Source organism: Monodon monoceros, unplaced genomic scaffold, assembly GCF_005190385.1.
Source record: "Monodon monoceros isolate NGI ecotype Baffin Bay Population unplaced genomic scaffold, NGI_Narwhal_1 Super_Scaffold_11, whole genome shotgun sequence".
Classification (NCBI taxonomy): Eukaryota; Metazoa; Chordata; class Mammalia; order Artiodactyla; family Monodontidae; genus Monodon; species Monodon monoceros.
Genome location: NW_021703767.1, coordinates 12,860,532 through 12,887,929, shown reverse-complemented (window position 1 = coordinate 12,887,929; position 27,398 = coordinate 12,860,532). Strand labels below are relative to the sequence as shown.

The following is a 27,398-nucleotide window of genomic DNA, read 5'->3' as shown; positions in this document are numbered from 1 at the left end:
AGTTCTAGAAGAACTTCAGGGGGTGTGGGTGGACGGTGCTGGGACCCGCCTCCTGGCTACTGGGCCACATTTGCACTCGCCATGGCCATAGATGTCATCTACAATTCTAGCATTTGACTTGTGGGAGGTAATGTAAACAAAGTCTAGGTTACTTAGGTTACCAAGGGAACCTGGAAATAGACTGCTGGTTTCCAGTGCTGGCTGGGTTTGGGCTAGTACCTGAAATAGACACCGGGAATATTATTAGCCCAGCGTGAGACGGAAAGCAAAGCCGAGGCGCCGTGCCCCGTCACCAGGGCTCATGCTGCCTGGCACGCCCAGGTGTGCTCTCTGTAAAGGAGGAGGCACCGGTGGCAGCCAAATGGGTCATTAGCCTAATGTAATCACGGTCTAAATGAGCAGAATCAACCCACTCCATGCAGCAGCTGTTAAAGGCAGTGAAGCCGCTGTTAAAAATACAGCCCCCCCCCTTGCTGACCACATCTTCATTCACAAAGATTCAGGCCCAGGCATCTCATTTTGTAGCTTATAAACAGGCTTTTGTCGATTAAAACTTAAATTCTAGTAACCTATACTGGCTTTGCCAGATTGGTCATTTTTGCATTTGGACTTGGTCAAAAGTGATAAAGGCTGCACATGACCTAGTTGGGTAGATTGTAAAAATGGTTAAGAGCTTGTATATTAAGGAAAACAGAAGCTGAATATCTTCTGTTTAGGTAAGGTTCGTTACGCATTTTATACTAGAGGCAAATCAATGTCCAGTTTTTAAGTAATGAAACCAGAAATCTCAACTATTGGAAAAGACATGAGTTATTTACAGTCTTTATTGTGAAAAATATATAATGCAAAAAAAATTGTGCCTTTGATGATTAGTTTTCTGGTTTTACCAGCACACAGATAAAGGGAACAAGAATATGTGACGAGGGAAAGGAATATTTTCCTTATAAAGTCTATTTTATAGCTTCCCAACATTCATAGCCCCAGATTTAATTATTTTAGATGCTGTCAATGTTTTACTTCTGGGAAAGAGAGAAAACAAAGGTCCTGTGTTTTATATCACTCTTCTTTAAAGTCTTCTGTTAATTTGTCTGGGCCTCCAAGTTGATATCCCCAAGAGGCAAGAGGAAAATGTCTTTAAATGTAAACCCTTTATAATAAATGTTCATGCCAGTTAGTCACAGATGTTTGCTGTGTGCCAGGCTCCCCTCCCTGTTCTGGGAGCAGACATTTTTTTTAGAGCCGACCCTGGCTACCTCCTTCCTGTCCTGCCTGGGCCTGGACACTCTCCCACACCTCCAGTTAGCTCTGGAGATGAGTGGGAGGGAAAGCAGGTCATTGGTTCACAGGACGGAATTAGACCAAAGTGGAATAAAATTGGATTTAATGCAAATTTACTCAAAATTATACCTAGTGTTCTGGAACATTTTTTACCATTGTCTATATCATCAAAACTTGGAGAGATACGTTTGTTCTCTACATCTGTGTCTCAATTTCTGCCCTGCAAACCAGTTCATCTGTACCATTTTTCTAGGTTACACATATATGCATTAATATACGATATTTGTTTCTCTCTTTCTGAATTACTTCACTCTGTATGACAGTCTCTAGATTCATCCACATCTCTGCAAATGACCCAATTTCATTTCCTTTTATGGCTGAGTAATATTCCATTGTACATATGTGCCACATCTTCTTTATCCACCAATGGGGGAAAGCGGTGGGGGGGAGGGGTTGGTGGTGGGATGAACTGGGAGATTGGGATTGACATATATACACTAATATGTATGAAATGGATAACTAATAAGAACCTGCTGTATAAAAAAATAAATAACATTTAAAAAAGAAACTTGGAGAGATAACACAGGTTCAACAACTGGTATAAGAGAGCACTAAATACATGCATTGCTTGCTGCAAATGTTTAAAATATTACTCTCAGTCAAGAGCCAGTCCACAGTCTACGTTTGGCAGAGTTCACCTGATTTGGAAGACGCAGGTACAAAGGGCAGAGACGGGGTGTCTCCCCCTGCTCATTTTCTTCCTCTCTCCTCCACCCCCAGCCCCACCCCGGTGGCACCCCACACCCAGAGCCCCCTCCCTTCCAGGGCCTGCTCCTGGTAGGGGGTGGGGCCATCCGTGTGTAGCTGTGGGTGATTGGCCAGGGGTGGGGTGGGGGGGGTGGGGTCACAAAACTCATGATCTGATTGGCTGGGAGGTGAGGCCATGAGGCTGTGGTCTGATTGGCCAATGTCAGTGATCTCATTGGCCAGGAGTGAGGTCAAGCAGCAGTGGTGTCAAGCAGCAGTGGTCTCATTGGCCAGGAGTGAGGTCAAGCAGCCTAGGGCAGGGCTGCTGGCACGTGGTTGTTACCAGAGAGTTTCAAACAGCTGTGCTTTCTGTGTTAAGTGCTTGTGTCAATCTTCACGTAATTGTATCCTTTTTAAACAAACGTTATTATTTTTAACCATTAATCATACCAACCATACTCCAGCCTGCTTTCTAGAATTTGTGATTTTGTAGCCAACAGGAGTGAGGAAAGCAGATTTTGTGGTTTCTTGGGCACCTTTTCTTTGGACAGCACTTAGCCAAATAGAGGGAGAGCTGACCTAGGTTGCAATGGTCAAGAGACCTAGGTCTGCCCTTGCTGCCCCTACTAACGGGCCTGTGAACCTGGCAAGTCGGTTTCCTCTTCTGCACCATTATGGGGTTATACTGTGTGGTTTTTCCTAGTGTTATGGTTCTGAGGTTCCACCAGAAATGTCTTCAGACTCTTTGGCGGTGGTTACAGAGCTCTCTAGCCAGAAGTGCTCGCCTTCTGCTCACAGAGTACTGTATTTGCATCTCCCTTAAGGACTGTAGCACGTTCTCTCTGATGACACACCTCCACTACCAACACACATACTCTCTATGCCCCTCAGCCTGTTTTTGTGTTCTCTATAGCTGCCACTTCTTGCCTATGTGTCCCTGGGCAAGTTACTTCCCTGTTGTGGGCCTCAGTTTCTCCATCTGTAAAATGGGGATAATAATGGTACCCACTCATAAGACTGTCATGAAGAATAAATGAATTTATTTTCTCTCTTCCCCACTGGAATGTAAACTCCCTGAGGCAGGAACTTGTTGAATGAACGAATGAATGAATGAATGAGTGGTTAAATGAATGCCTGGCATTCATTTCTTTGGCATTTTATCCCAAGGAGTTTATCTTCCTAATACTCCTGTGTAGAAGCTTTAACCTGTCCTCTGAGAGCACTTTACTTGGCAGCTGAGCCCCAGATTCCCTATTTGTGAACCTGTGAACTCACGTTGTTCCTTCAAACGTGCTCTGGGCTGTCTCCTGAACACCCTCCTTTCCCAACTCAGCTTCCACCCAACCTAAGTGTGGGCTCCACCCCATCTCCAATAAATGCCTTTTAAGGAAAACATGTCAAATTGTAAAGAAATTTGGGACAACTGGGGAAATTTGAATATATTCTAGATATCAGAGAATATTAAGAGATTACTAAAAGTTTGTTGGGTGTGTTGATGGTATTGTGGTTCTACAGGAGATGTCCTTGGTTTTTAAAGATGCACGTCGAGGTGTTTAGGAAAAAAGATGTCATGATGTTTGTGATGTAAAATACTTTAGGAAAGAAAGGAAGGGAGGGAGAGATGGAGGAAGGAAGGAAGAAAGAAAGCCAAAATGTTAACAACTGGTTCAACCAGGAATTGGGTACACACATAGGCTATTAGACTATTCCCTTTACTTTTCTGTATATGTAACTTTTCATAATAAAAAGTCAAGTGAGGGCTTCCCTGATGGCGCAGTGGTTGAGAGTCCGCCTGCCGATGCAGGGGACGCGGGTTCGTGCCCCGGCCCGGGAAGATCCCATATGCCGCGGAGCGGCTGGGCCCGTGAGCCATGGCTGCTGAGCCTGTGCGTCCAGAGCCTGTGCTCCGCAACAGGAGAGGCCACAGCAGTAAGAGGCCCGTGTACCGCAAAAAAAAAAAAGTCAAGTGAATGAATGAGTGAATGAATGGACTGATTGTCCATGAGGAGGCCCGTGTGTGTGTTGTGGGGGGGCGGTTTCTGTGCTGTCATGTTTGTGAGCATCGCTAAGGAGGCCCTGGAGCCTCTCAGCGACAGTGGAGAGGTGACTGGTTCTCTGTCCTTCCACCCTGCAGGATTTCCCTGGAAGACCTGAGCCCGAGTGTGGTGCTGCACATGACGGAGAAGCTGGGCTATAAGAACAGCGACGTGATCAACACCGTGCTCTCCAACCGCGCCTGCCACATCCTTGCCATCTACTTCCTCTTAAACAAGAAGCTCGAGCGCTATTTGTCAGGGGTGAGTGGAGCCCCGCCGTGGTTTTCTCTGCTCTCTGTGCAAAAATGAGCTCTGACACTTGAAGTGTTTCCTAGCTACTGACACTTGATCTGAGCTGTTAATTGAAACTAATGGGAGGCTGAGTTTCCTGAAGGTGGGATACAATAGTAGCAAAACCTGCTTCTCAGGGAGCGCTTTTTATCTGAGGTGTTTTAAAAATATTCTCCCACAGAGTTAAGCTCTGGGCAGACTCGTGAGAGATTCAAGCCTCTGTTCCTTTCAGCTTCTTGTTGCCTTTTTGGCTCTGTTTCTCTTTTCTCCTTGGGGTCCCCACTTAGATGCACTGGGGCTTGTGTAATCATAAAAGTTGGGGAGCAGAGCCCCTCAAGCATTCACCTCTAAAGCATGGTAGATGAGAAAGCCACTATTTACATTTACTTCTCTAGAAAACAAAAGTGAAACCTTGGCCCCTTCACTCAGTCGGGGCATCAGATAGTCCAGGTGTCGCGTGTGTTGAAGATGAAGGAGGTAGAGCTGGGAGCCTGTGTTGGACCATGGTACCCTCATGCTTTGGTCACCTTCATCCTTCTGCCTCATGAAGTTCATACATGCCTGGGTGAGGGAATTTACATGCTTCAGTATCTAGTTTTGACTAAATCAACTCTTTCCAAGTGGACAATGGTTAAAAAAGAATTCTGCAAAGAAAACTGGATCACAGGCAGTATGGATTCTGCATATCACTCCTTCTGTTTCTCCTACTCAGAATGGTGAGGACTGACCAGATCTAACAGGAAGTCAGCCAGAGAAACCTGGAATTGTCAGGAAGCCCATCTGAAATTTGATTTCATACCCATTCCTGAAGGATGACCTTCACCTTGCCTGTATGGCGCCTTGAGATCAGGTTGTACGGGGTCATCACTGTTAGGAAGACATTTAGAATCCATAGCGTAAAGAGGAACTTCTAGAGTTTTCGGTACTATTTAAAGTCATGTGATAGCCCGATATCCCACAACATTCCACTAAACAATAGGCTTACAAACCTTTTATGAGGTTTCTACATTAAAGCTAAAGGTGAAAATTCACCAATAGTTGGGGAAATGCTATTCTCCCTGATGAGGGAGAAAATGACCAAAATGATGCCCAGAAGACAGCATGATCAGAATGTGTCTCTCATTAGCAAATGGATTTGGGAGACATCCAAATGTTTGGGAAACATTGCCGAATAGATGAAGAAGCTTGACGGGAGATTTGTTAAACAATGGAACAAAAGTATAGATGTTTCTAAGCTGATTCAGCTTAGGGTATTTCCTAGATTTGGCTTCAACAGGAAATTATCCACAGAACACCTTTTTTTTTTGGTGAGCCACCAAAGGAATGATGTACATGAGAAGAAACGTTATAGTAAAAGGCATTTAAAAATAAGAGCAATGTTTTATGGGGAAAAAAAACGTGCTCCAGAAGCAGTGATGGGACGAAACTTCGGAAGGGAACAGATACGCAGCTCGATTTCAGAGCCAGTGTCACGGTCACGGGAAAGCTACTGCAGGAGAGAAGTGGAGTTCAGAAAGACTGGACCTTTGATACATAGTATGTTATTTATATCATTTTATTATGTGATAGGAGGGATTAAGAAATTCTCTCACACCAGAGGACAGAGGTCCTCTGTTCACCTATGATGATGAGCTTAAAAGACATGTTAGACTTGAAGCCATTTCTCATTTCTCTTTTATAAGAAGACCATATGTCCTATATTTCTTTCTTATCTTATCCTTTTAAATTCCTATTTTATTGCCTATTTTATAATGTACATGATATGTTAGTATAGTACATGCTTATAATTTATAAATAAATGCGCACATATTGTAGATGCCTGCTAACAACTTTTTTCACTCATATGGGCTCAAGATCACACCATTTAGGAACCACCATGCTAGGGACAAGTAGTTCTCAAGTAAAAGGAACAGAGGAGGGTCACACGCTGATTTTCTTTTTGAAATGATGAATGTTGTTTAAAAATTCGTTTTAAAAAATGTTTCCATGAAACTGACTCTAAAGTTTGTGATTTCACATATTTAAAGGATGACATTGCTACTTTCCTGAGTGAGCTAGCAGATTCAAACATTCTTCTTTTGGAAGAACCAGTTTTCTGGATACTGATCAATAAGATAGAGGGGCTTTTGTTTTTAAAATAGTTTCTTTCCTTATTTAAATTATATTTTTTATTTTTGTCCGTGTTGGGTCTTCGTTGCTACGCACGGGCTTTCTCTAGTTGCAGCGAGCGGGGGCTACTCTTCGTTGCGGTGTGAGGGCTTCTCTTATCGCGGAACACGGGCTCTAGGCATGCGGGCTTCAGAAGTTGCGGCACACAGGCTCAGTAGTTGTGACTCGTAGGCTCTAGAGCGCAGGCTTAGTGGTTGTGGTGCATGGGCTTAGTTGCTCCGCGGCACGTGGGATCTTCCCAGACCAGGGCTCAAACCCGCATCCCCTGCATTGGCAGGCGGATTCCTAACCACTGCACCACCAGGGAAGCCCTAGTTTCTTTCTTATGTCTACTTCCACATCTACAGATGCAAACTTTGGTTACTCACACTCTTAATCACACGGCTCATTCCAAGTAAGAGACATTTGTGTGAAGCTCTCAGGGTATGTCTTGCCTTCTCTGGACGTCTTGCCATCTGCTGTGTTTGCCCAGCATCAGGGTTACGAATGGTGCAGTGTTGCAAAGCTCTGTGGTTTTGCTTCCTGAGAAGTTCCCTGGAAACTCAACTAACTTAGTTCTAACTGGAGAAGGTTCTTTCTTATTTTATTGTCTGTTTCACACTTAAACCTTAAATCATAGGACATAGCTGGTATGAGAACCACTGTCTAGGTGGGTGGCTGCTTTTAAGAATGAATTATTCCCCACAGACAGCCATAGCTGGTCCACTCAGTAATTTCCACACAAGGCTAATTTAATTGTGCCTGTGCACTGTGCCAGTTATGAATATCATTAACCAATTACTAACAACCGTGTATAATTTTGAAAGCAAAACTAGTGAACTAAAAAGTAAAATATCGTATTGGGTGATTGGGATTGACATGTATACACTGATGTGTATAAAATTGATGACTAATAACCTGTAAAAAAAAAAAAAAGTAAAATATTGTAACTTAATTATTTGTCATTTCTCCCCTTATCCCTTGATTCTTGTTTCCTCTTTCTAAAACCTAGAAGCGTGGATTTTAATTTGGAGAGCCTGTAAAGGCATTTTGTGAATATTTGTTGGCTGAAAAATTAATCAGTCATTTAATTTCACCTGTCGCCAGAGAGGATTGCACCTAAACAGTGCCCCTGGATCATCTTAGGTGTGGTTATCTGTCTTCTTCTTTAAGCTATATTATGAATTGCTGTGACATTTATTGGGGCAGGGGGCAGGAGGTAGGGCTTTTTTTTTTTCAATTGAAGTATAGTTGATGTACAGTGTTGTGTTAGTTTCAGGTATACAGCAAAGTGATTCAGTTATACATATATATATTCTTTTTCAGATTATTTTCCATTATAGGTTATTACAAGATATTAAATCTAGCTCCCTGTGCTGTACAGTAGGTCCTTGTTATTTATCCATTTTTCATGTCTTAGAATGGTCTTCATCGCACAGATGAAAGGACTGAGGCCCAGCAAGGAGCAGTAATGTGCCCAGGGTCACCTGGCCCTTTCCTGACAGAGCCAGGAACAGAAATAGGTCACCTGATTCTGGGTGCCGAGCTCTCCCCACACTTCGTCCTTGGATGAGGCTTTGCACTGCAATTAAGTGCCTTGCCAACCCCTTTCTGCCTTTTCTCAGCCAAGCGCTGGTTTAAAAATTAATGAATGCTTAATGGACATTTCTATTTCCTGTGAGTTAAGCCAGGCTTTTTTTCTCTTCTCCTCTGGTAGAAATCCGACATCCAGGACAGCGTCTGTTACAAGACCCAGCTCTACCAGATAGAAAAGTGCAGGCCCACCAAGGAGCCCTATGAGGTGAGTGGCCCCCAGAGCAAACCCCAGGATCTCTTAGGAAGAGTGGATTTCCATTCTGGGGGAAAGAGGGGAAAGGAAACCAATTATTGTAGGACACAGAAGTAGCCAAAGACAAATACTTACTTAACTGAGCCTTTGAGACATGGTTTACAGCGGGGCCACCATCGTTCAGTCTCTAGACTATGGTTCTCAGCTGTGGCCACATAGTGGAATCCCTGAGGAGCATTTTAACATCTGGATGCCCAGGCCCTACCTCAGACTGATTCCATCGATCCATTCTCGATCTCCAACGAGATCGGGGGTCAGTATTTTTTAAAGCTCCCTGGGGAATCAAGGTTGGAATCCGCTGTCAGATCTCCAAGAGGTTAAAAACGAGGTGCTGAAAAATATAAGTGTATGTAACACTTGGCATCAGGGGAACAAAGTACAGTGAGGAACAGGAAAAAGTATCTGGAACAATCCTTTCCAGTCAGCTGTCCCTGCTGACTTGATGCTACCTAGAACGTACCTGAGAGAAAATACCAAGATTCTTTGATTTCAGAGTAAAAACTGGTATCATATCGTCCCAAATTTGGACCCCAAATACATGCTTGTTATGAGACTGTGCCTGGGAACTCGAGAACCAAGGCCTGGAGCACAGGGTAAGGGTCCCCCCACCAGGACTCCTCATTCGCTGTTTTGTGCAGTGGGGCCCGCCTGTCTTCTCAGTGCTTTCCTGTGGAATATGGAACGAGCCGGGCTGCGTTCCATGGCGGCAGCAGAAAGCAAGTGGGACACGGCCCAGGCCAGCCCAGTGACGCCGGTGACGGGGCTGCTGAACTGCCGGCACCACGTGTAAATGCGGCCACCCCTGAGCATCGAGGCGGGCGTGGGCTGGGGTAGCTGCAGGAGGAGGGCGAGACTGGTCAATCTACACAGCCTGGGGGATGGCACCATTTAAGGAGGCAGAGAAAAGGAGACGCTGATGACAGAGAAGCTAGCGAAGATAACGGGGCAGCCGGAGACCCAGGAGGGAGGGATGCCAGGGAGGACATGGGAAAGGTCAAGTATAAAGCAGCCAGTGGTGACAGCTGAGCGGTTTCTCGTCCTGGAGGAGGTGGAGAAGGCAGAAAGGAGATTGCGTGGATTGCGGGGAGTGAGGACCGTGAACAGAGATCTCTCCGTCGATGCCGCTGGCAGTGAAGAGGGGCTGGGGAGCAGGCGGGCTGGGAGGCAGAGGAAGGAACTCCAGTGATGGGGCGGGGAAGGGCATGCATTCAGAGCAGCCAGAGTGGGCCCTGGCCTTGACCCCAGGCTGTAGGCCTCCTTCCTCTGAGACTGGCTGTGAGGCACCAGCATGATGAGGATGGAGATAAGCTTTTGGAGGGGCAGCAGGGGGGTGCGGACTGGGGCTGGGCGGGGAGCATGGCTTCTAGGGCTGGGAGAGGGAGAAAAGAGATGGTGTAGGGCCAGACTCCCCTGAGCTCCACACCCCTCCGGCCAGTTGCTTACTGAAACTTCTATGGCGTGAATGAAGGCGTCTCAAATCCAGCACGCCTGGAACCAACCCCCCCTCTCCTCCCCCATCTACCCCCACCCCGGCCCCTATTTTCTGTCTGCAAATGGCAGCCCCACCCTCAGTACAGGGCAGAAACCTGGAAGACCTTTGTATTCCTTTCCCTCACCCCGAGAGCCAGTCTGTCGCCAAGTTCTGCCGGTCTGACTCCTGAAACTCTCCAACCCCTCCACTCTCCATCCGCCCCATCCTCGCCACCATCACCTCTTGCGTGGACCTCAGCTGCAGCCTCCTTCCTAACTGGTCCCGCTCCTTCCCCGTGACTACCTGGCACTCCGTCCACACACCGGCCAGAGCGAGCGATTCACACTCAAATCAGACCATGTCACTTCCCCGCTGGAAACCTTCAAAGGCTTCCTTAACCTGGAAGACAAACTCTGTGACGTGGCCACCATGCCTCGGATTGAACTGGCTTTACCAGCAACTCCAGCCTTGTCTCCCAGGCCCCGCACACAGCACTGCTTCTTGCTTCGTGCTCAGTCCCATGGGCCTTGAGACACTGTGCTCTCTTGGCTGCCAGGTTCTCTCTTCCAGAATGTTCTCCCCACCCCTCTCTGCTGAGTTAATGTGTATCCCACTTCAGCTCACATCCTCGTGGACCCCTGCCGTTCTCTGACCTCTGCCATTGGGTTGCATCCCTCCAGTACACACGGTCACACACATTCTGCTTCCTGGGGCTTGTCGCATTGGCAGGGTCCTGTTTGTTCAGAGATTATTTGATTATCATGTCTTCCCCACTCTGGACTGTGAGTTCCTTAAGAGCAGGGACGGTGTCACTTTTGCTCCTCACGGTGTCCCTAGAGCCTACACAATGCCTGGCACCCAGTAGAGGCTCAATAAATATTTGCTAGATGAACAGATGGAATAATCAAGTTGGCTTTAGTCTCAGAAAATAGAATTGGGCCAGCATCTGGGGAAGGTCGAACATTCCAGGTGGGACACCTAGCTTGATTAAAGTAGGGGGCCACCTGCACCATAGCGCGCAAGTCGAGTTATCATCACCTGATGGCCATGCCCTGTGGCAGGGAGGGACCTCTTACAGTCACTTGCAGGGAGGGTGGGCACCTCGGCTGGGATCCAGGGGATACTGAATTCACTGTTAGGCTCCCCTGCCTCTTGGTTTGACTGTTTAGGGCCTCAGGTAATAACACAAACTTAGACGTACCGCATGCCCCTATGTGTGTGCCCTAGGCAGCCTCTAAGCCACGTGGCTGATGCCCATGTCCTTGGTTGCCCTAGTACCCTGCCCTGCTTGTGTGTTAAGTGTCAGAACCGCGATGGGAAAGGGGCCTCTTTTTTTCATCCAGATTATTATTCTCAGCTGATTATTTCATTTGGCCCGGAAAACACATAGTAAGCATTTTAAAACATTTGTCGAAGTGTTTAATGGTTAGGGTTTCAATAGGAACTCTAATGGAAGACAGCATTTCAATTTTCTGTGATCCACTTGTTTTCTCCAAACTGCAGCGATCCTTGTGCTAATTAAATTACAGGCTCTGACTAGATGGTGCAACTCCTCTCTCTGCTGGAACCTAGAAAGTAGAATGGGGCCAGTTAGAAAAAGTGGTGAGAAAGTCTGAAAGGAGCCAGATTTTCCAGGTAAAGCCCACTCAGAGCCTCTGTGGGGTTCTTCCCAGTTACCGTCAGCTGGTCCAGGAGGAGAAGCGGCCAAGTGGCAGAGGCGGGAGGTGTTGTGAGCAGGAACCGTGGAATGAAGTTCAAGGTTGTACACAAGCCGGCTGGAGAGCGGCTCCGGGGCCATGTCCGGGCACTGAGGGCACGTGATGGTCTCTTTCTTCTTCTCGATCCTGGTTCTTTCTCTCCAAGGAGACGGAGGAGCTGAATTAAGTGGAAAGAGCTTCCCTCTTGGGACTACAGTGCCGTCATTTATGACTTTACCACTTTCTCCCCCTCTTCTTCCTGTAACAGGCAGAGATTATGTCTGGAAAAGTGGGACACTTGTCTCACCTTAGGCACGTGCCCCAGAGATTCCTTTTCCTAAGACAGAGGCCCTGGGGGGCCATGGGGGTCATGGCAGAGCAGTCATCATTTCTAAACTGGCTTATTAAAGCTGTAGAGAGCCAGGAGCCAAGTTTGTTTAGTCTTGAAGAATACTGCTAATTTGTAGCAAAATGTAAGTTAGAACTGGAGGGCTCCTCTGTAGTGTCAAAGTAACACTGCAGTTTTGGAAGAAAAGTTGTGCAGGGGTGCGGAGGGACTGTATTAGTTTGCTAGGGCTGCCATAACCAAGTCCCACAAACTGAGTGGCTTAAACAACAGAAGTGTATTGTCTCCCAGTTCTGGAGGCCAGAAATCCAAGGTCGAGGTGTCTGCAGGATTGGTTCCCTCTGAGGGCTGTGAGGGAGAATCTTTCATGCCTTCTAGCTTCTGGTGGCTGCTGGCAATCTTTGGCATTCTTTGGCTTGTAGAAGCATCACCCCGATCTCTGCCTTCATATTCACATGGCGTTCTCTGTGTGTGTGTGTGTGTGTGTGTGTGTGTGTGTGTGTGTGACCAATTTCCCCCTTCCTATTAGAATACCAGTCACATTGCACTAGAACGCACCCTGATGACCTCATCTTAACTTGCTTATCTCTGTCAAGGTAACACCAACACTCCTTCTTCTCAAAGGCAAAGGAGAGCAAACTTTCATACTCCCCCCTCCCCAGAGCTTCAAAGAGGATGTGATGGGCCTGGCCTGACCCTGTCTTCAAGTAAGGCCACATTCTGAGGTCAGGGGGTTAGGACTCCAACATATGAATTTGGGGGGAATAAAATTAAACCCATAACGGGGACTGTAAGTTTAAAAGTAAAATACTACAATGATTTCTCTTTGTGTCATTTTAAAATCTGTACAAATTTTTTTTTTTTCTTTTTGCGGTACGCGGGCCTCTCACTGCTGTGGCCTCTCCCATTGCGGAGCACAGGCTCCGGACGCGCAGGCTCAGCGGCCATGGCTCACGGGCCCAGCCGCTCCGCGGCACGTGGGATCTTCCCGGACCGGGGCACGAACCCGTGTCCCCTGCATCGGCAGGCGGACTCTCAACCACTGCGCCACCAGGGAAGCCCTGTGTACAAATTTTTAAAATCAAGTATGGAATCAGGTCAAGCTGAATTGTTAGAAATCAGAACAGTGGTTACCTTTGGGGACAGGGAGAGGATGCTGGGAACGAGGGACTTCAGGTGCCAGCTGCGTTCTCTGTCTTGATCAGGGTGCCATTGCGACGTGTGCTTGCTGTTTGAGGAAACATATTGAACTCCTTACTCATCATCAGAGCACCCTTGCGTTATGTGTCCTAGACTTTAATAAAAATGTTGCCTAGAAAATCTATCCAGGGCAGGTGTTAGGACATCTATCTGCTGCCTGCTTCCACGACAGTTTGGCTTCTTGTCTATAAACTTTGAAATGGAGAATCCTCAACCGGAGCTGCAAGTGGGCGGGGGTAGGGATTAGGAAATAAACAGCAAGTGAAGCTCCTTGAATTGTTGAAAAATGCTGCTTTTTACAGGCCTCCCTGGGCACCTGGACAAGAGACCTCGAATTTCACGCTGTGCAGGTAAGAACTTGGGGGGTTATGTTGGATTCCTCAGAGTTCTCCGGAGAAACAGAACCAATAGTGTGTGTGTGTGTGTGTGTGTGTGTGTGTGTGATGCTTGGACACCCAGGGAAGGGTTGATGTTTCAGCTTCATCCCCATGTCTCCTGGAGGCAGAATCCCATCTTCCTCAGGACACCTCAGTCTTTTTCTCTTAAGGCCTTTAACTGATTACATGAGGCCCACCCAGACTGTAGAGGCTGATCTGCTTTACTCAAAGCCTACCAGTTTAAATGTCAGTCACATACCATATACCTTCCCCGCCGCATCTAGACTGGTGTTTGACTAGACACGGGGTACCCTGGCCTAGCCAACTTGACACATGAAAGTAACCATCACATATGACCCTGAAGGTTGGCAGATCTCTGCTCGGGGCTCTGGACCTCGCACGCCTCCATCCTGTCCTGAATTCCACCATGCAGAATCCTGTTGTAAGTGGATTTGTCAGAATCCCTCAGATCAGATCAGTGCTGTCTATGCGTAGTTGACCATTTTTTTTATTGTCTTGCTAAAACTACACGCTTGGCTATGCGTTCGTGTTTCTACCTGTAAAGAAGTGGGGTTTGGCGCAGTGGTTGAGAATCTGCCTGCCAATGCAGGGGACACGGGTTCGAGCCCTGGTCTGGGAGGATCCCACATACCGAGGAGCAACTAGGCCCGTGAGCCACAATTACTGAGCCTGCGCGTCTGGAGCCCGTGCTCCGCAACAAGAGAGGCCGTGATAGTGAGAGGCCCGCGCACCGCGATGAAGAGTGGCCCCTGCTTGCCACAACTAGAGAAAGCCCTCGCACAGAAACGAAGACCCAACACAGCCAAAAATAAATAAATAAATAAATAAATAGATTAATTAATTAATGAGGACATACTTATTCAACATCATCCTCTATTAAAAAAAAAAAAAAGAAGTGGGGTTTACAACAGTCCAGGGCTTCCCGGCTCAGTGGCCTAATTTATGAACCACGCCCTCTTTTTTCTCAACTCAGTTGGTTGTTTCCTATGGCAAAATCAGGCCTCTGTGGCTTTCCCTTATGGGATGGGCAGCAAGGAACCAAAATCAACCAGCAGACAACACCTGGGCCCCTGGGCCATCCCAGGTGTCCACGATCCGCACCTGGTTCTGATGTTCCAAACAGCCAGGTGAGGTTGTCTCATCATCAAGGGGACACCAGGCTCCAGAAAGCCCATGCTGAGCGGACTTGAAGGCTCCTCAAAGAGGACAGCTGTAGCTCGCCTCCAGTCCCCTGGCCCCTCCGCTGTGCCATCACTGACACTCTGTGGTCAGTTCTGCACTGCGTGAGGGGCAGGTGGCCCCGCTGGGCAGCACTTCCTCCTGCAGCCTCGGGGGTGCGGGGCTGAGGGGGTGGGCCCAGGAGGCGTGGCCTCATCTGTCCTTGTTGAATGAATGCCTTTGCCTTTCAGACAGTGAAGCAGGCGAGATGTAGGGTTCATTTTTATAACCGAAGAGCTTAGGAAGGACCCACCCTTTTGGTTATAGATGGGGAGGCCCGTCCCTCAAGGGGAAGTGACTTGCTGAAGGTCACCTGGCCATACCTTCAGGAGCAAAACGGGAAAGGCAGGGGGAGGACTGCGGCTCTTTGGAGCCAGGAGCCTGGAGTCGCAGGGAAGAGTCTAAGGGGACCCGCTCCCTGGAGCTCAGATCTCAGAAGTTGAGGACTGGCTCCCCCCTACCCCCTGGCCCGGCTGCCGAGCCTGTAGACACCTCCCTCTCGTAGCCCAATGGATCCTCACTCACTGGTTTCTCCCTCTCCTCCATCAAACAATCCATGACATCCAAAGAGTCTTGGGTAGATAATCCTTTAAGGGGTCACATTTTCAAAGTGTCCAGCTTTGTAAATGTCCACGCACATGTGTGGTGGTTGGAACGTGGTTGAAAGAAAACAAGCAGCTGTTTTGTGTGGGGCTTGCTTGTGGCCTCCTCTTGGATCTGCCTTGGGGGTGCGGACCGAGCGTGAGGGGGCAGAGAAGACCCCTGAAGCTTCAGCTCCATGGCCTGACCTTAGGCGCACGCGGGGGAGGGGCGCACCGCCCTCCCGTGAGAATCAGAGGGAAACCAAAGCGACCTGAAGGCAGCCAGCGTTGCTGGGTGGGGTGCGCGGGAATGGGTGCAGGCATGTCAAAGGGGGAGCGTAATTAGTCCTTCTGAAGATCTGTTTCTGTTACATAAGGCAATTTAGCGTCCTACTCCCTGGGAAATCTCTTTTGGAGAAAATAGGCCATGCAAATGAAAAGGTAGAATTGGATGATCAGTTGCATTTGTAACCTGTGTTTGGAAGGCATGAGGATGGCTGCTTGTAAACAAACTCGTTTTCTGGGGGCTGGTGACCCTTCCACTGGGACTGACTGACCCAGCGGGTCGTCCCGCATAGGGAGCGGTCCAGTGATGAACTCTTGGTATCTCCCAAGAAACCAGTCACTGTGAAGTCACCCAGTCTTTTTGGCTGGAGAAAGGGGCTCTGGGGGTTATGGAGGAAGCACCATGGTTCAGGATCCTGGGATTAAGTTCAACAGGGGGGCCTGAGCAGGGTTTCCCACAATCTTTAGTCCTAAATCCATGTCCCCTTTCTTCTGCCCCCATCGCAGTCTTTCTGCTCATTGCCAAATACCCCTTAGTCGGTTGTTGGAGAGATTTCTAGAGCCAACCTTGGTCTCTTCCTACAGAAAACTCTCATACCTTGTATACCTCTTGGTTCATGAACTCTATCTGGGTGGTGATACTGGCCCCCCGAAAGTTTGTATCTGGAACCTTTAGCTTTGAGAACCACGGAGAGTTAGAAAAGGGCTGAGCCGGACCCAGGAAGCCGTCGGCAGGAAGCCGTCTGAGTGTAGGGATCACAGGGCAGCCCAGAGGAAGGCGTGCTCATCATTCTTAAAAAAATCCTTAAAAAGGGGCCGGGGGTGGGGGGAGGGGGGGACTCCAGTTTTGTTTTTTCTTCCAAATACTCTTGTTTTACAATGTATCACGAAAGCGTGTTTGATTTCTTTTTTCCTGTTTAAGGTGTTATCAGGTAGAACTTATGAGTTTTCTCATAAAAACAGAGATAGAACAGAGCAAAAGGATGGAATTCTGCCAGACTTTTCGGGACAGGCCCTTTGATGCTTGGGGGAGGCTGGGGAGCGTGAAAGCTCACTCTCCTTTGCTGTAGAGACGGGGTCCTGTTGGTGTTTGATAGAAATGGGGAGAGGGGGGCAGTGGAGAATTGTGTTTGGCCTTGGCCTGGAGCAGATGCCCCCTTCCCCCTCCGTAGTGTCCTGCCCATGGCCTCCTCTGTAGCATTCCAGATGCCGACCCGGAGCCCTGGGACTACAGTGTGGTCCCTGATCCCGCAGTCGCTGTGCCCAGCCTTTCTCTATGCCACTGGAAACGCCTGGCCCTGCCCCAGGCTTCCGGAGGGCAATGTGGAGTCAAGGGTTGAGAACACCGACTTTCAGGGAGGACTGTGAAAAACTGAGTTGCCGTCCGGCTCCTGGATGAATTCTTTTTCTTTTTTTTTTTTATATTGAAGTATAGTTGATTTACGGTGCTGTGCCAGTCTCTGCTGTACAGCAAAGTGACTCAGTTACACACATGTAGACATTCTTTCTTTATATTCTTTTCCATTATGGTTTATCACAGGATATTGAATGTAGTTCCCTGTGCTATACAGTAGGACCTTGTTGTTTACCCGTTCTACATGTAATAGTTTGCACCTGCCAACCCCAAATCCCAGGCCATCCCCCTCCCTCCCCCCCCACCCCCGCCTTGGCAACCACCAGTCTGATCTCTACATCCGTGAGTCTGTTTCTGTTTCGTAGGGAGGTTCATTTGTGCCATATTTTAGATTCTACATATAAGTGATACCACATGGTACTTGTCTTTCTCTTTCTGACTCACTTCACTTAATATGATAATCTCTAGGTGCATCCATGTTGCTGCAAATGGCATGATTCGTTCTTTTTTATGGCTGAGTAGTATTCCGTTGCATATATGTACCACATCTTCTTTATCCATTCCTCTGTCGGACATTTAGGTTGTTTCCATGTCTTGGCTATTGTGAATAGTGCTGCTATGAACATAGGGGTGCATGTCTCTTTTTGAATTATAGTTTTGTCTGGGTATATTCTGGGTGAATTCTTAACCACCGCAGGCTCCTCTGCAAGAGGGGATAACAGTATTTGCCTCATCATGGGTCGTGCTCTTAGAATAGTGTCTTGCATTCCAGGCATCCTGAGTAAAGGTGGCAGTGGCTGTCCAGAAGCTGGGGAGGGTGTTTGCAGAAGTTTCACCTCTGCTTTCATCTCACTTCACTCCTCCCCAGGTGACAAGCCACCTCAGCCAAGGCGTAAGCCCCGGGGAGCTATTGTCCTCATGGTGACACTCAAGGCGGTGCTGGGCATCCCCACTTTCCATCTCTTCCCAGTCGTTCTTTCCCACTCAAAACCTGGACATAATGAACCCCAGTTCGTAAAGGCTCTGAAAATCCTCATTAGAAAGGGCTACTTGAGTGCAAGGGGATGTTTCCTTGAGAAGCTTTTCAACAACATCAATGAAAAATAGATGAGCTCTCTTGAATTGCAAATGCTCTTTAAGGCAAGAAATGTGAAAATCGGTCTCTTTTTCCCCCTCCCTTGTGGTGAGGTCCGGTTTCAGTTGCTTCTGTTTAACAGTAAACATCAAACATAATCTTTAGGGCCAGAAAAAAGCTTCCTCTTAGCAGCATCACCCTTCCCAGAAGCTTGAACCCAATTAATTTTAATTCAGTTCCGTTTCCACTGGCTTTTTTGTTTTTGCTTTTTAATATTTCAGTAACTATTTATTAAGCTTTCTCTCTATGCCTGGCTTCGTGCCCGAGGCTGTGGGGTGGAAGATATATAAAACAGTCAAATTCACTCCTAGCAGAGGGATTATAATTGAGTTAAATAAAGGCAAGACTGACAGCACAAGTGGCTGAATTGTGCCAATTTAAGTACACAAGTAAGAGCCCGCGTGCCCAGAGGGGGTAAAGGGGTCAGAAGCTCACCTAGACTGGCTCAGGGCTCCGTGGGCTGGTCGTCCACCTCCTCGGCTTGACTGAACACACAAGCACGGAGGAAGCAGTTACGTTGCCTTTGCAGAATTGCCTTGCAAAACCACTACTGTGGGCAGAATCGTAGGGCTCTGCTATGAATAAGGCAGCAGGTTTCCGGGAGTCCTCATCCGCTTTGCCAGTTTGTTCAGCTTGTTCTAGAATAATGGACGGCCCAGGGATGACCTTGCCCTTGTTGGAACACATCAAAACGTCATAAGGCAGGGAGCTGGGGACCACCGAAGGCTGCTGTGGCCCAGGCGGAGGGAGGAAGATTCCCTGGAGCATCCGCTGGGCCTCAGCGCTTCCATCGTTCAACACGTAGCTGAGAGCCTAGCGTTTTGGAAAACTGGCGTTTCTTAACTCTACTTTGATAACTCTTCAGAGAGGGACTCCATTGTGTATTCTTGTGTGCATCTGAGTACCTATGTTTGCTTCTGATTGGAAGGATAAAAAGCCCAAAGAACAAGAGAAAAGAGGGGATTTTCTTCATCGGCCATTTTCCAAGAAGTTGGATAAGAGCCTGCCATCGCACAAACAGCCCTCAGCCTCGCTCATCACGCAGATTCAGAGTACCAGGGCCCTGCTGAAGGACCGGAAGGCCGCCAAGCCTGGCTTCCCCGACAAAGGTGGGTCGGCTCGGGGGGCTCTCCAGGCCATTTGTGTTCAGCTGCGTGGCCGCTGTGTACCCCAGGCTGGTGGCTGTGTAGGCCCCTGGGACAGACACACCTCTCGTGCCCATGGGAAAGCAGGATTAATGCATGCAAGGCAACCTGAGAATAAGCAAGTCCAGACTGCCTGGTGTTGTCCACCAGTGTGGGCAGGATTTGAGAAAGCAGAGATGGGGTGCACGGGATTGTGGGAGCAGAGATCAGGGTGTAAGGTATTACAGGAGTAGAGATCAGGATGAAGGAGCAGAGATCGGAGGAATGGTTTTGCAGGAGCAGATAGGGTGCGTGGCATTGCGGGAGCAGAGCTTGGGGTGCATGGTATCATGGAACCAGGAATGGGTGTTCAGTACTGGAGGGGCAGAGATCTTGGTGCGGGAGCCGTGATGGGGGCGTGCTCTTGTGGGAGCCTTCACCAGAAAAGTGCACCCTGAGAGGCAGTGATGTGGGCTTTGGGGTGGAGGTAGGGTGCTCAAACCCAGCTCTATAGTTGGTTGTGGCCCAAGTTCCTTCCCCTCTGAGGATCTTAATTGGTTCCGTCACTTGTGAGGAAATCTACCCATCAGAGCTATCGGGTGGCTCGAATGAGATATGTGTGTGGGCTCCTCTGCCTCATTCATCATCCAGCACGTGAGATAACTGATCGATATGGGTCTCCTTCCTCTGGGGCAAGCCTCCAGCGATGCAGAAGGGAGGCTTAACACACACTGAGAGCCGGGAGGCGGGCACAGGGAGCCGGGGAGCATCCTGAGGCCAACTGTGGGGTAGGGGAGAGGTTCTCCTTACAGAGGGCGGATGGGAGAGACTGTGGAGTCCAGTCTTCGATCTCTTTGTTTTAAATGTGAAGAGACTGAGGTTCCAGGAGGGCCCTGGCTGTCTGAGATCAACCAGTGGTTCCCTGGGCAAGCAGGAAATTATCAGAGAGATTCAAACAGCACCAAGCAGTGCGGTCCATTTGGCTCTGAGACCGGTTCTCACCCAGAGAAGAACAATTCCATTTAGTTCAGTTTCATTCTGCAGGTTTCAGGAAGGCAGGGACCCCACTGGAGAGACTGTGCTTGTCCCTCCTTGGGGGATCCTCCTTTCTGGCTTGGGAATAGGCAGCAAATCCTGTTAGGACCCTTGGCAGTGGCGTCCTATGGATTCCCCAAGGAAAGTCTAGGTCAGGGCTGCATATTTGGGGGTAACTTTGCAGCCTCAGAGGTGGAGTGCGTTCCTTGATACTTTTCTGGACCAACTGTCCTCTGTTTCTTTGCATTTTCCTGGGATTTGAGAGCCTGTTGCTGAGAAGCACCCCGGAGCCTATATAATTGCTAGCACTGACCACTCACTGTGTGGTAGGCACTGTTTCAACTCTTACCTCAACCCAGTGAAATCATTCTCGCCCCCATTTCTAGAGATGAGGAAATAGCCCAGAGAGTTGTCCACAGTCAGAGAGCTGGTGAGTGACGGCACCCAGATTTCCAACCATGCAGCCTGGCTCTAGAACTTTCTCTCCTGACCAGTGTAGCCTACTGCCTCCCGGGCAGGATGGGATGAAGACGAACCGGCAGTCATGCTCGAGGGTTGGGGCTGGTGACTGTGCCCTTCTTGCGGGGACAATGCAGTGTCTGGCTCTATGCCCCGGGGCTGACTCTGAGCTGGGGATCAGTAGGGCCAGTGTGAGGGGCGTCCTCCCAGGATTTGCACCTCTGGGGAAGTGAAGGAAGCAGGACGGCATGGAGGGAGAAGCCGGGCTACAAGTTGGGAGCACGCAGCCACCTCGGAGGGACAGGGACCTCACATGCCAGCTGGAACACTGGAGACGTTAGCCATCGATGAAATTTTCCTTCTCTCTGCCGGTGAATCTCGGGCATCTGTACTGGCCCGAGGAGGAGGTTTATTTCAGGAACTGTGCATTTATTTGTGTAAGGTGAAGAGGATTCCCAGTGCCCTGGGCTGTCCCCGAAATCACTGCCGGGGGCGGCAGCTTGCTCCTGCCTCTGAGCCCCGACGGGGCCTATAAAATGTGATGGTAGGAAAAGGCAGCTAAGACAGGGCCTGTTCCACAGGAACTTGGCTTTACTTCCCTCACCTCCAAACCCGTGGAGGTTTTCCCTTTCTTTTCTGGCAGTCTGCAAACCTGGATTCTAGTCTGCCAACTTGAAATGGAAACCGTGGGGGTCAGCTGGTTGCCTTAAATATACAGAGGAAGAGTGTTTCACCCCTGTTCAGAATTAGGTGAGGCTCCGGTGAGACCAAAAAACACGAGGGAGCCTTAAAAAGGAAGGAGATTCTGACCCGTGCTATGCTGACACAGAGGAACCTTGAGGACATCGTGCTCAGTGAAACAAGCCGCTCACAAAAGGACAAATACTGTGGACTCCACTTATACAAGGGACGTAGAGTAGTCAGATTCATAGACCGGTTGCCCCTGGCAACCACTGTTAGATTTGCAAGGTGAAGAGTTCTATTTCAGAGCAGTGTGGAGGTACTGAGCACTACTGAACTGTGCACTTAATAGTGGTTAAGTAACAAATAAACACTTTAAAATTCATGTTATGTAATTTTTACCATAATTTTTTTTTAAAAAGTCACGAGGGAAACCCTCCTTCCAGCTTCGATTATCTGAGGACCAAATCTGCAAGTCCTCAGAGAGCTGGTATCCGTGTGCTTCCCCAGTTTCGTGATCGTTCTGTTGAGCCGTGGACCTTTTTATTCAAAGGCTCTTCGGCAGGGTCCGGAATTTTAAGCAACCGAAAGGAGAACAGATGTTAAGCTGGCGCCATGAGGCAAATCAGAATCCAGGAGGCCTCCCATCACCAGCCTTCTGTCTCCTCCATTCTAGGAAGACCATCTGATTCCCCATGGGGAGGATGGGATGCTGCGGCCATTCACTGCGTGCTTCCATCTGACCTCCCTGGATAACACGCTGTCTCAGTGAAGCTGGGGGTCAGAGCAGGCGGGAGCGGGCCGTCGGCACTGTTTGTGTGGCGTCTTCATGTTTCCTTTGCTTTCTTGGTGTGTAGATTCCTTCGGCTGCCGCAATATTTTTCGCAAAACCTCGGACTCCAATTGTGTGGCTTCCTCCTCCATGGAGTTCATCCCTGTGCCGCCCCCCAGGACACCCAGGATTGTCAAGAAACCAGAGGCCCCTCAGCAGGGGCCTGGGAGCGCTGGCCTCCCTGGCAAGGAAGACCCCCCGATGCTGGATATGGTGCGCTCCTTTGAGTCTGTGGATCGTGACGACCAGACGGAACTGCTGTCCCCGTCCCATCACTATAGGATTCTGAACTCCCCTGGAGGCCTGGCTCGAGGGAATCCCGGTGAGCGGACGCTCTCTCCCGTCCTGCTGCCTGGAAGCCCGTCACCTCTCCAAACTCCTTTGCACCCCACTCTGGTCTCCTTTGCCCACGAAGATAAGAACAGCCCCCCCAAAGAGGAGGGCATGTGTCCCCCAGCCCCGGGGTCCGGCAGTGGCACCACACAGCCCCTGGGGAGCCCGAACTGTGTGAAAAGCCGAGGCAGGTTCCCCATGATGGGCATCGGACAGATGTTGAGGAAGCGACATCAGAGCCTGCAGCCCTCCGCAGACAGGCCCCTGGAGGCCAGCATGCCCCCGCTGCAGCCCCTGGCCCCCGTGAGCCTCTCCTTCGACGTGGCTGACGGTGTCAAAGGCCAGTGTTAACCTGGGCCAGCAGTGGGGTTCTTGGCATTTCTAAGGAAAGCAATGGAGCAGCTCCATACATCTGTCAGGGCATGAAGACTCAAAGGCCTCTCACAGAGCATCTTTCACGGTCTCACCTCCTCCTGACATGCGATGTCCCCACAGCTGAAACCCACGGACCCAAGAGCCCGTACAGCCCAGTCCCGAGTAGGGCCCCCTGGAGATGCTGGGATCCCCCAGGAGGGTTGCCTGCCCGTGCATCCAGCTCCAATCATGCACGGCCTCCTTCCTCCCACCCACTCACGAACCCTCCACCCACCTCCCTCAACTGCACTGGGGGTGAGAAGCCAGCATCGGGCTCTGGGCCACTCAGATGACAGACCCTTCCGAGCTGTTTCTCCACTTCGTGCTCTGTGTGTGCCTCTCAACGGACTGTTCTCTTTTCAGCAGTCAGATGGCGGCGTCACAAACTGGTTCACCCAGGCACGGTTTCCCCTCTTTTCATAGAGGTGGATCCCTGCAGGGGTGGCAAGAGTTGGCGACCTGGAGCGCCCAGTCCCATGAACCCCTGGGGAGGACAGGCAGGAACCTCCGAAACCAGCACCGTCCCCTCTGAGCAAAAAGGGGCATCTGGTCAAAGACCAATCCGAACAGTGGGGACGCCAATGAAAGGAAAGAGCCGATGGGGACACTCATTTGCCAGGTGGGGTCTTGACAGATTTCTTTTCTCTTTTGGTTGAAACTTGCTAATGGTTGAATTGTCTTCTCCGAAGCTGATTTTTCTTTATGTGATGTCATTAGACCGAAACAACATAATTTTAAAAAACCTGGATGGAGAGATGAGAATTGATTTCACCAAACTCCTGTTCTCACAGGAGGATAAGCGTGGAGGGCATCAAAGCTCACCCAGGTGATGTTTTGAGTGGCTGGTGGCCTACGCTGGCCTGCAGGAGGGGCGAGATCATAGCCGGCCATGTGTTCTTCCCATCAGATCGACGGAGCCCTGATCCTGCTGGAAAGCGTAACACATAGTTACGGGTGGTTATTTGGAAAGAGAGAAGAGAATTATGGTTGGATATGGATGTGTTCAGAAGGCACCATTAGCTCTGTGCAATGCGGTTTTCAAGCTGCCAAGGAAACAGGCGTGATTTAGAATTCAGCCAGTTTGCCGTGGGCTGTGAGAGGCTCGTCTGGAGGGCATCACGTTCAAAATACAGTATCGTATCTTCTTTGAGGACAGCAGCATTCCTCACGCAGGCTTTGAGTCCATGTTCTGTTTTCACACCTTTTGCCAAGGATGGAACCAAAGATGCATCTCTGGGTCTGTGTCTGTGCCGTCCCTCTGTACGTGTTTTGTGGACCCCAGCGTCGTCTGACCGTGTGTAGCTTGGAGCCCACCGGGGTCTGTCTCCACTGGGGTCTGGGCCCTGGCACTTGGCGGGGACCACTTGGTGGTGAGCAGAACTGGCAAAAGAAGAAGAATCAGCACAGGTTGGATAGAGGTCAGTTTGGAGACAGGTTACACTGCAGCCTGGAGTCTTCAACTGTTGGCTGGTGCAGGTGCGGCCAGAAACCACTAATGTGGCCACCCCAGGGCTAGTCCTCCCAGCCCACTGATCCCGAACAAAGGCCACAGCCTTTGAGCATTTGCAAAGCCTGCCTTCCCTTCCACCGGCAGCCAGCCTGTGCCAGAGAGTAGTGGGGATGGTCCTTCATTTCTTCTCATTCAGCACTGGTGACCTTCTTCTGCCCCAAACGTCTCTGACTTAGCAAGGAGAGAGCGGATACCTGGCTGTCCCCAGAAGCCACTGCCGTGGCCAGTCTTGGCTGACCTTGACAAGACCTGGGGCTGCTGCTTCCCCCTTGATGGGATCACCCCAGCCCTAGGGCTAAGGAGTAAGTCAGGCTCCCCGCTGTTGGTGGCACTCCTTTGGATGGCTGCAGACCGGGTTGCGGAACTTTCCGTTGAAAATAGAGCTTTTTAAGTCGAGAGAAGAAAAGCATCTGAAAAAGTCCCTCTCTCCATTTGACATGAAGTGTTTGGTCTTTGATCGCCGAAGAAGCCTTTTTGAAGATGGTTTCCAGCTGCAAGTGCCGGCCCTGCAGGCTTGCAGGCTACGTGCCTGTGAACTTGGTCTAGCTCTTTATGTCTCTCTCTTGTGTTTTACTTGCCTCGAGAACATGAGCATTTCTGTGTCGCTGTTAGCTTGCTGGGACGTGTTCCCCGATCCTCGTATGCTTCCAGAACAGCTGCAGGCTCTCCTACAACTGACCAAATGCATCGCCACTGGCAACTTGAACTGTGAACTCAGGTTTATTCCAAACCCAGTGAGAGGTGAGGGGGGGGAGTGAGGAAGGGGGGAAACTGTATTTTGTGTGTGTGAGCACCTGACAAATCTATGGAATCGAGTGAGAGAAGAAATGTTAATTCTTTATTATTTTGTTATATTTATATGGAGACCTTGATTATCCCTTTGGTAAGTACAAAGCGTGTTGTCTCTTTGACCCATGACTGTCTCTCAGTAGTAGTCTGCACCTGTGAGCTGAGTCAGCCAGCCTATAGTTACTGCCGGAAGTGACAGCTATCTTCGTGTGACATCCGGGAGGAAAAGTCGGCTTTCGTTGTACCATCTGGTCATAAGTAAGGACTGTATTTATGTCACCATTATTAAATATATGTACTTTTATAACGACTGTGAAATACACTTTTCCCTCACTATGGCTGCTTCATTTATTGGCTAACATCTTAAAACTAAGAGCACGTTGCAAAATAGTGGTATCATCTTCTACGTGAAGTTCTTGGCCCAGCAACTGACAGGATACAAGAGGGGATCAAGGTGTGGGTATCTGAGGGCATTTTTGGCTTCGTTTCACTTGCCACAGGGTGTCTGCCAACATCTATCTGCCTGACGTCCGGCAAGTGGCAGTTCAAGACGAATCACAATTTTTCTGTTTTTGGGGCGGGGGTATCAGGATCTCCCTTGTAGACTCTGAAAATGGCACATGAAGAATGCCATCTGTGAACATTACCTCTAGCTTTTGTCCTTGTTTGAGGGTTGGGGGAAGAGGAGTGGTGAGTAGAATGGAAGGGGGGTCCAGACGGGGTGTTCGGATTGGCCCAGTTCTGACTTCTTTCATAACTGTTCACAAAACATTTTTCATATCTACAGACTTGCTTAAGCCCTGTGTCCCCCTTGCAGTGTGGCTCCCCTGCACGGTGTAGCATGGTAGAAAGTGAGAGGCCCACAGTTTCCACCATGCAAAGCTCGCTCTGAAGTTTGATGGGGTGGGGATGGGGGAGGCAAGAAGGTGTGTCTAGTTTCGATGATGATGTTTTCTTTTAGGAATCAGAACAATTCAGAACAGAAGGGACCTGAGATCATGGGGTTCAACCCAAGCTTTTTTGAAGAAGAGAAAACTGGGGCCCCAAATGGTTTAAGGACTGTCCAGGGTCCCTGAGTGGGTCTGGGGGGCAGGGCACCTTCCTCAAAGAACACAGAGAAATCAGAGAGCATGGCCACCGTGGGCAGAGGGGAAAGTCAACAGCAGATCGGGCTGTCATTACAGCGCGTATCTTTGGGGTTTCCACGTGGGCCAGTCTTTGCTGTTTTAAGTTGTTCTAAAAATTGTGCAGCTTCTTGAGATCCTGAGCATCACACGCTTTCCGTCTACCATCAACTCTTTTTTTTTTTTAAACTCTTTATTTTATACAGGAGTACAGTTGATTAACGATGTTGTGTTTCAGGTGTACAGCAAAGTGATTCAGTTATAGAGATCCTGAGCATCATACGCTTTCTGTCTACCATCAACTTTTTTTTTTTTTTAAACTCTTTATTTTATACAGGAGTACAGTTGATTAACGATGTTGTGTTTCAGGTGTACAGCAAAGTGATTCAGTTATAGAGATCCTGAGCATCATACGCTTTCTGTCTACCATCAACTTTTTTTTTTTAACTTTATTTTATACAGGAGTACATTTGATTAACGATGTTGTGTTTCAGGTGTACAGCAAAGTGATTCAGTTATACATATACATGTATCTATTGTTTTTCAAATTCTTTTCCCATTTAGGTTGTTACATAATATTGAGCAGAGTTCCCTGTGCTATACAGGAGGTCCTCGTTGGTTATCTATTTTAAATACAGCAGTGTGTACATGTCAATCCCAAACTCCCTAACTATCCCTCTCCCCTCCCTTTCCCCCCAGTAGCCATAAGTTCGTTCTCTAAATCTGTGAGTCTGTTTCTGTTTTGTAAATAAGTTCATTTGTGTCATTTTATTTTAGATTCCACATATAAGTGATATCATACCATATTTCTCTTTCTCTTACTTCACTCAGTATGGCAACTCTTGAAGCCGGACAAAAACTCTTTCATTCTCAACAGATCTCCCAAGTAAGCAGCCACCCTGGATAGCCTCGTTATCTATGTTAGCTGTTAAAAGGCTACTGGGTTTTACGAGATTAAGTCAATAAAATACTTTCTATATAGCCATGTCATAACGTGAGACCAATTCAGAAAGAATGTGAGACTGATATTTTTAGGGGGTCTGGAAGCCTCTCGATTATCGTA

At 48.8% G+C, this 27,398-nt stretch overlaps 1 protein-coding gene across 2 annotated transcripts in view; it reads left to right on the top strand.

Moving 5' to 3' along the window:
* The window catches only part of HUNK (hormonally up-regulated Neu-associated kinase), a 112,361-nt gene extending 86,822 nt beyond the window's left edge, over positions 1–25,539 (top strand). Inside the window, exons 7-12 of one of the 2 annotated variants that reach the window (XR_003792440.1) lie at positions 4,160–4,322; positions 8,218–8,301; positions 13,366–13,413; positions 18,963–19,143; positions 22,191–23,531; positions 23,630–25,539. Coding sequence is in view for 1 of the 2 variants with exons in the window: in XM_029215490.1 (XP_029071323.1) it covers positions 4,160–4,322; positions 8,218–8,301; positions 13,366–13,413; positions 18,963–19,143; positions 22,191–22,849 (1,135 nt within the window). In the remaining variant the exon portion in view is untranslated. Of the gene's footprint in view, positions 1–4,159; positions 4,323–8,217; positions 8,302–13,365; positions 13,414–18,962; positions 19,144–22,190 lie in introns of both variants that reach the window. The other variant, XM_029215490.1, reaches the window with a different exon arrangement.
* The last annotated feature ends 1,859 nt before the right edge of the window (positions 25,540–27,398 follow it).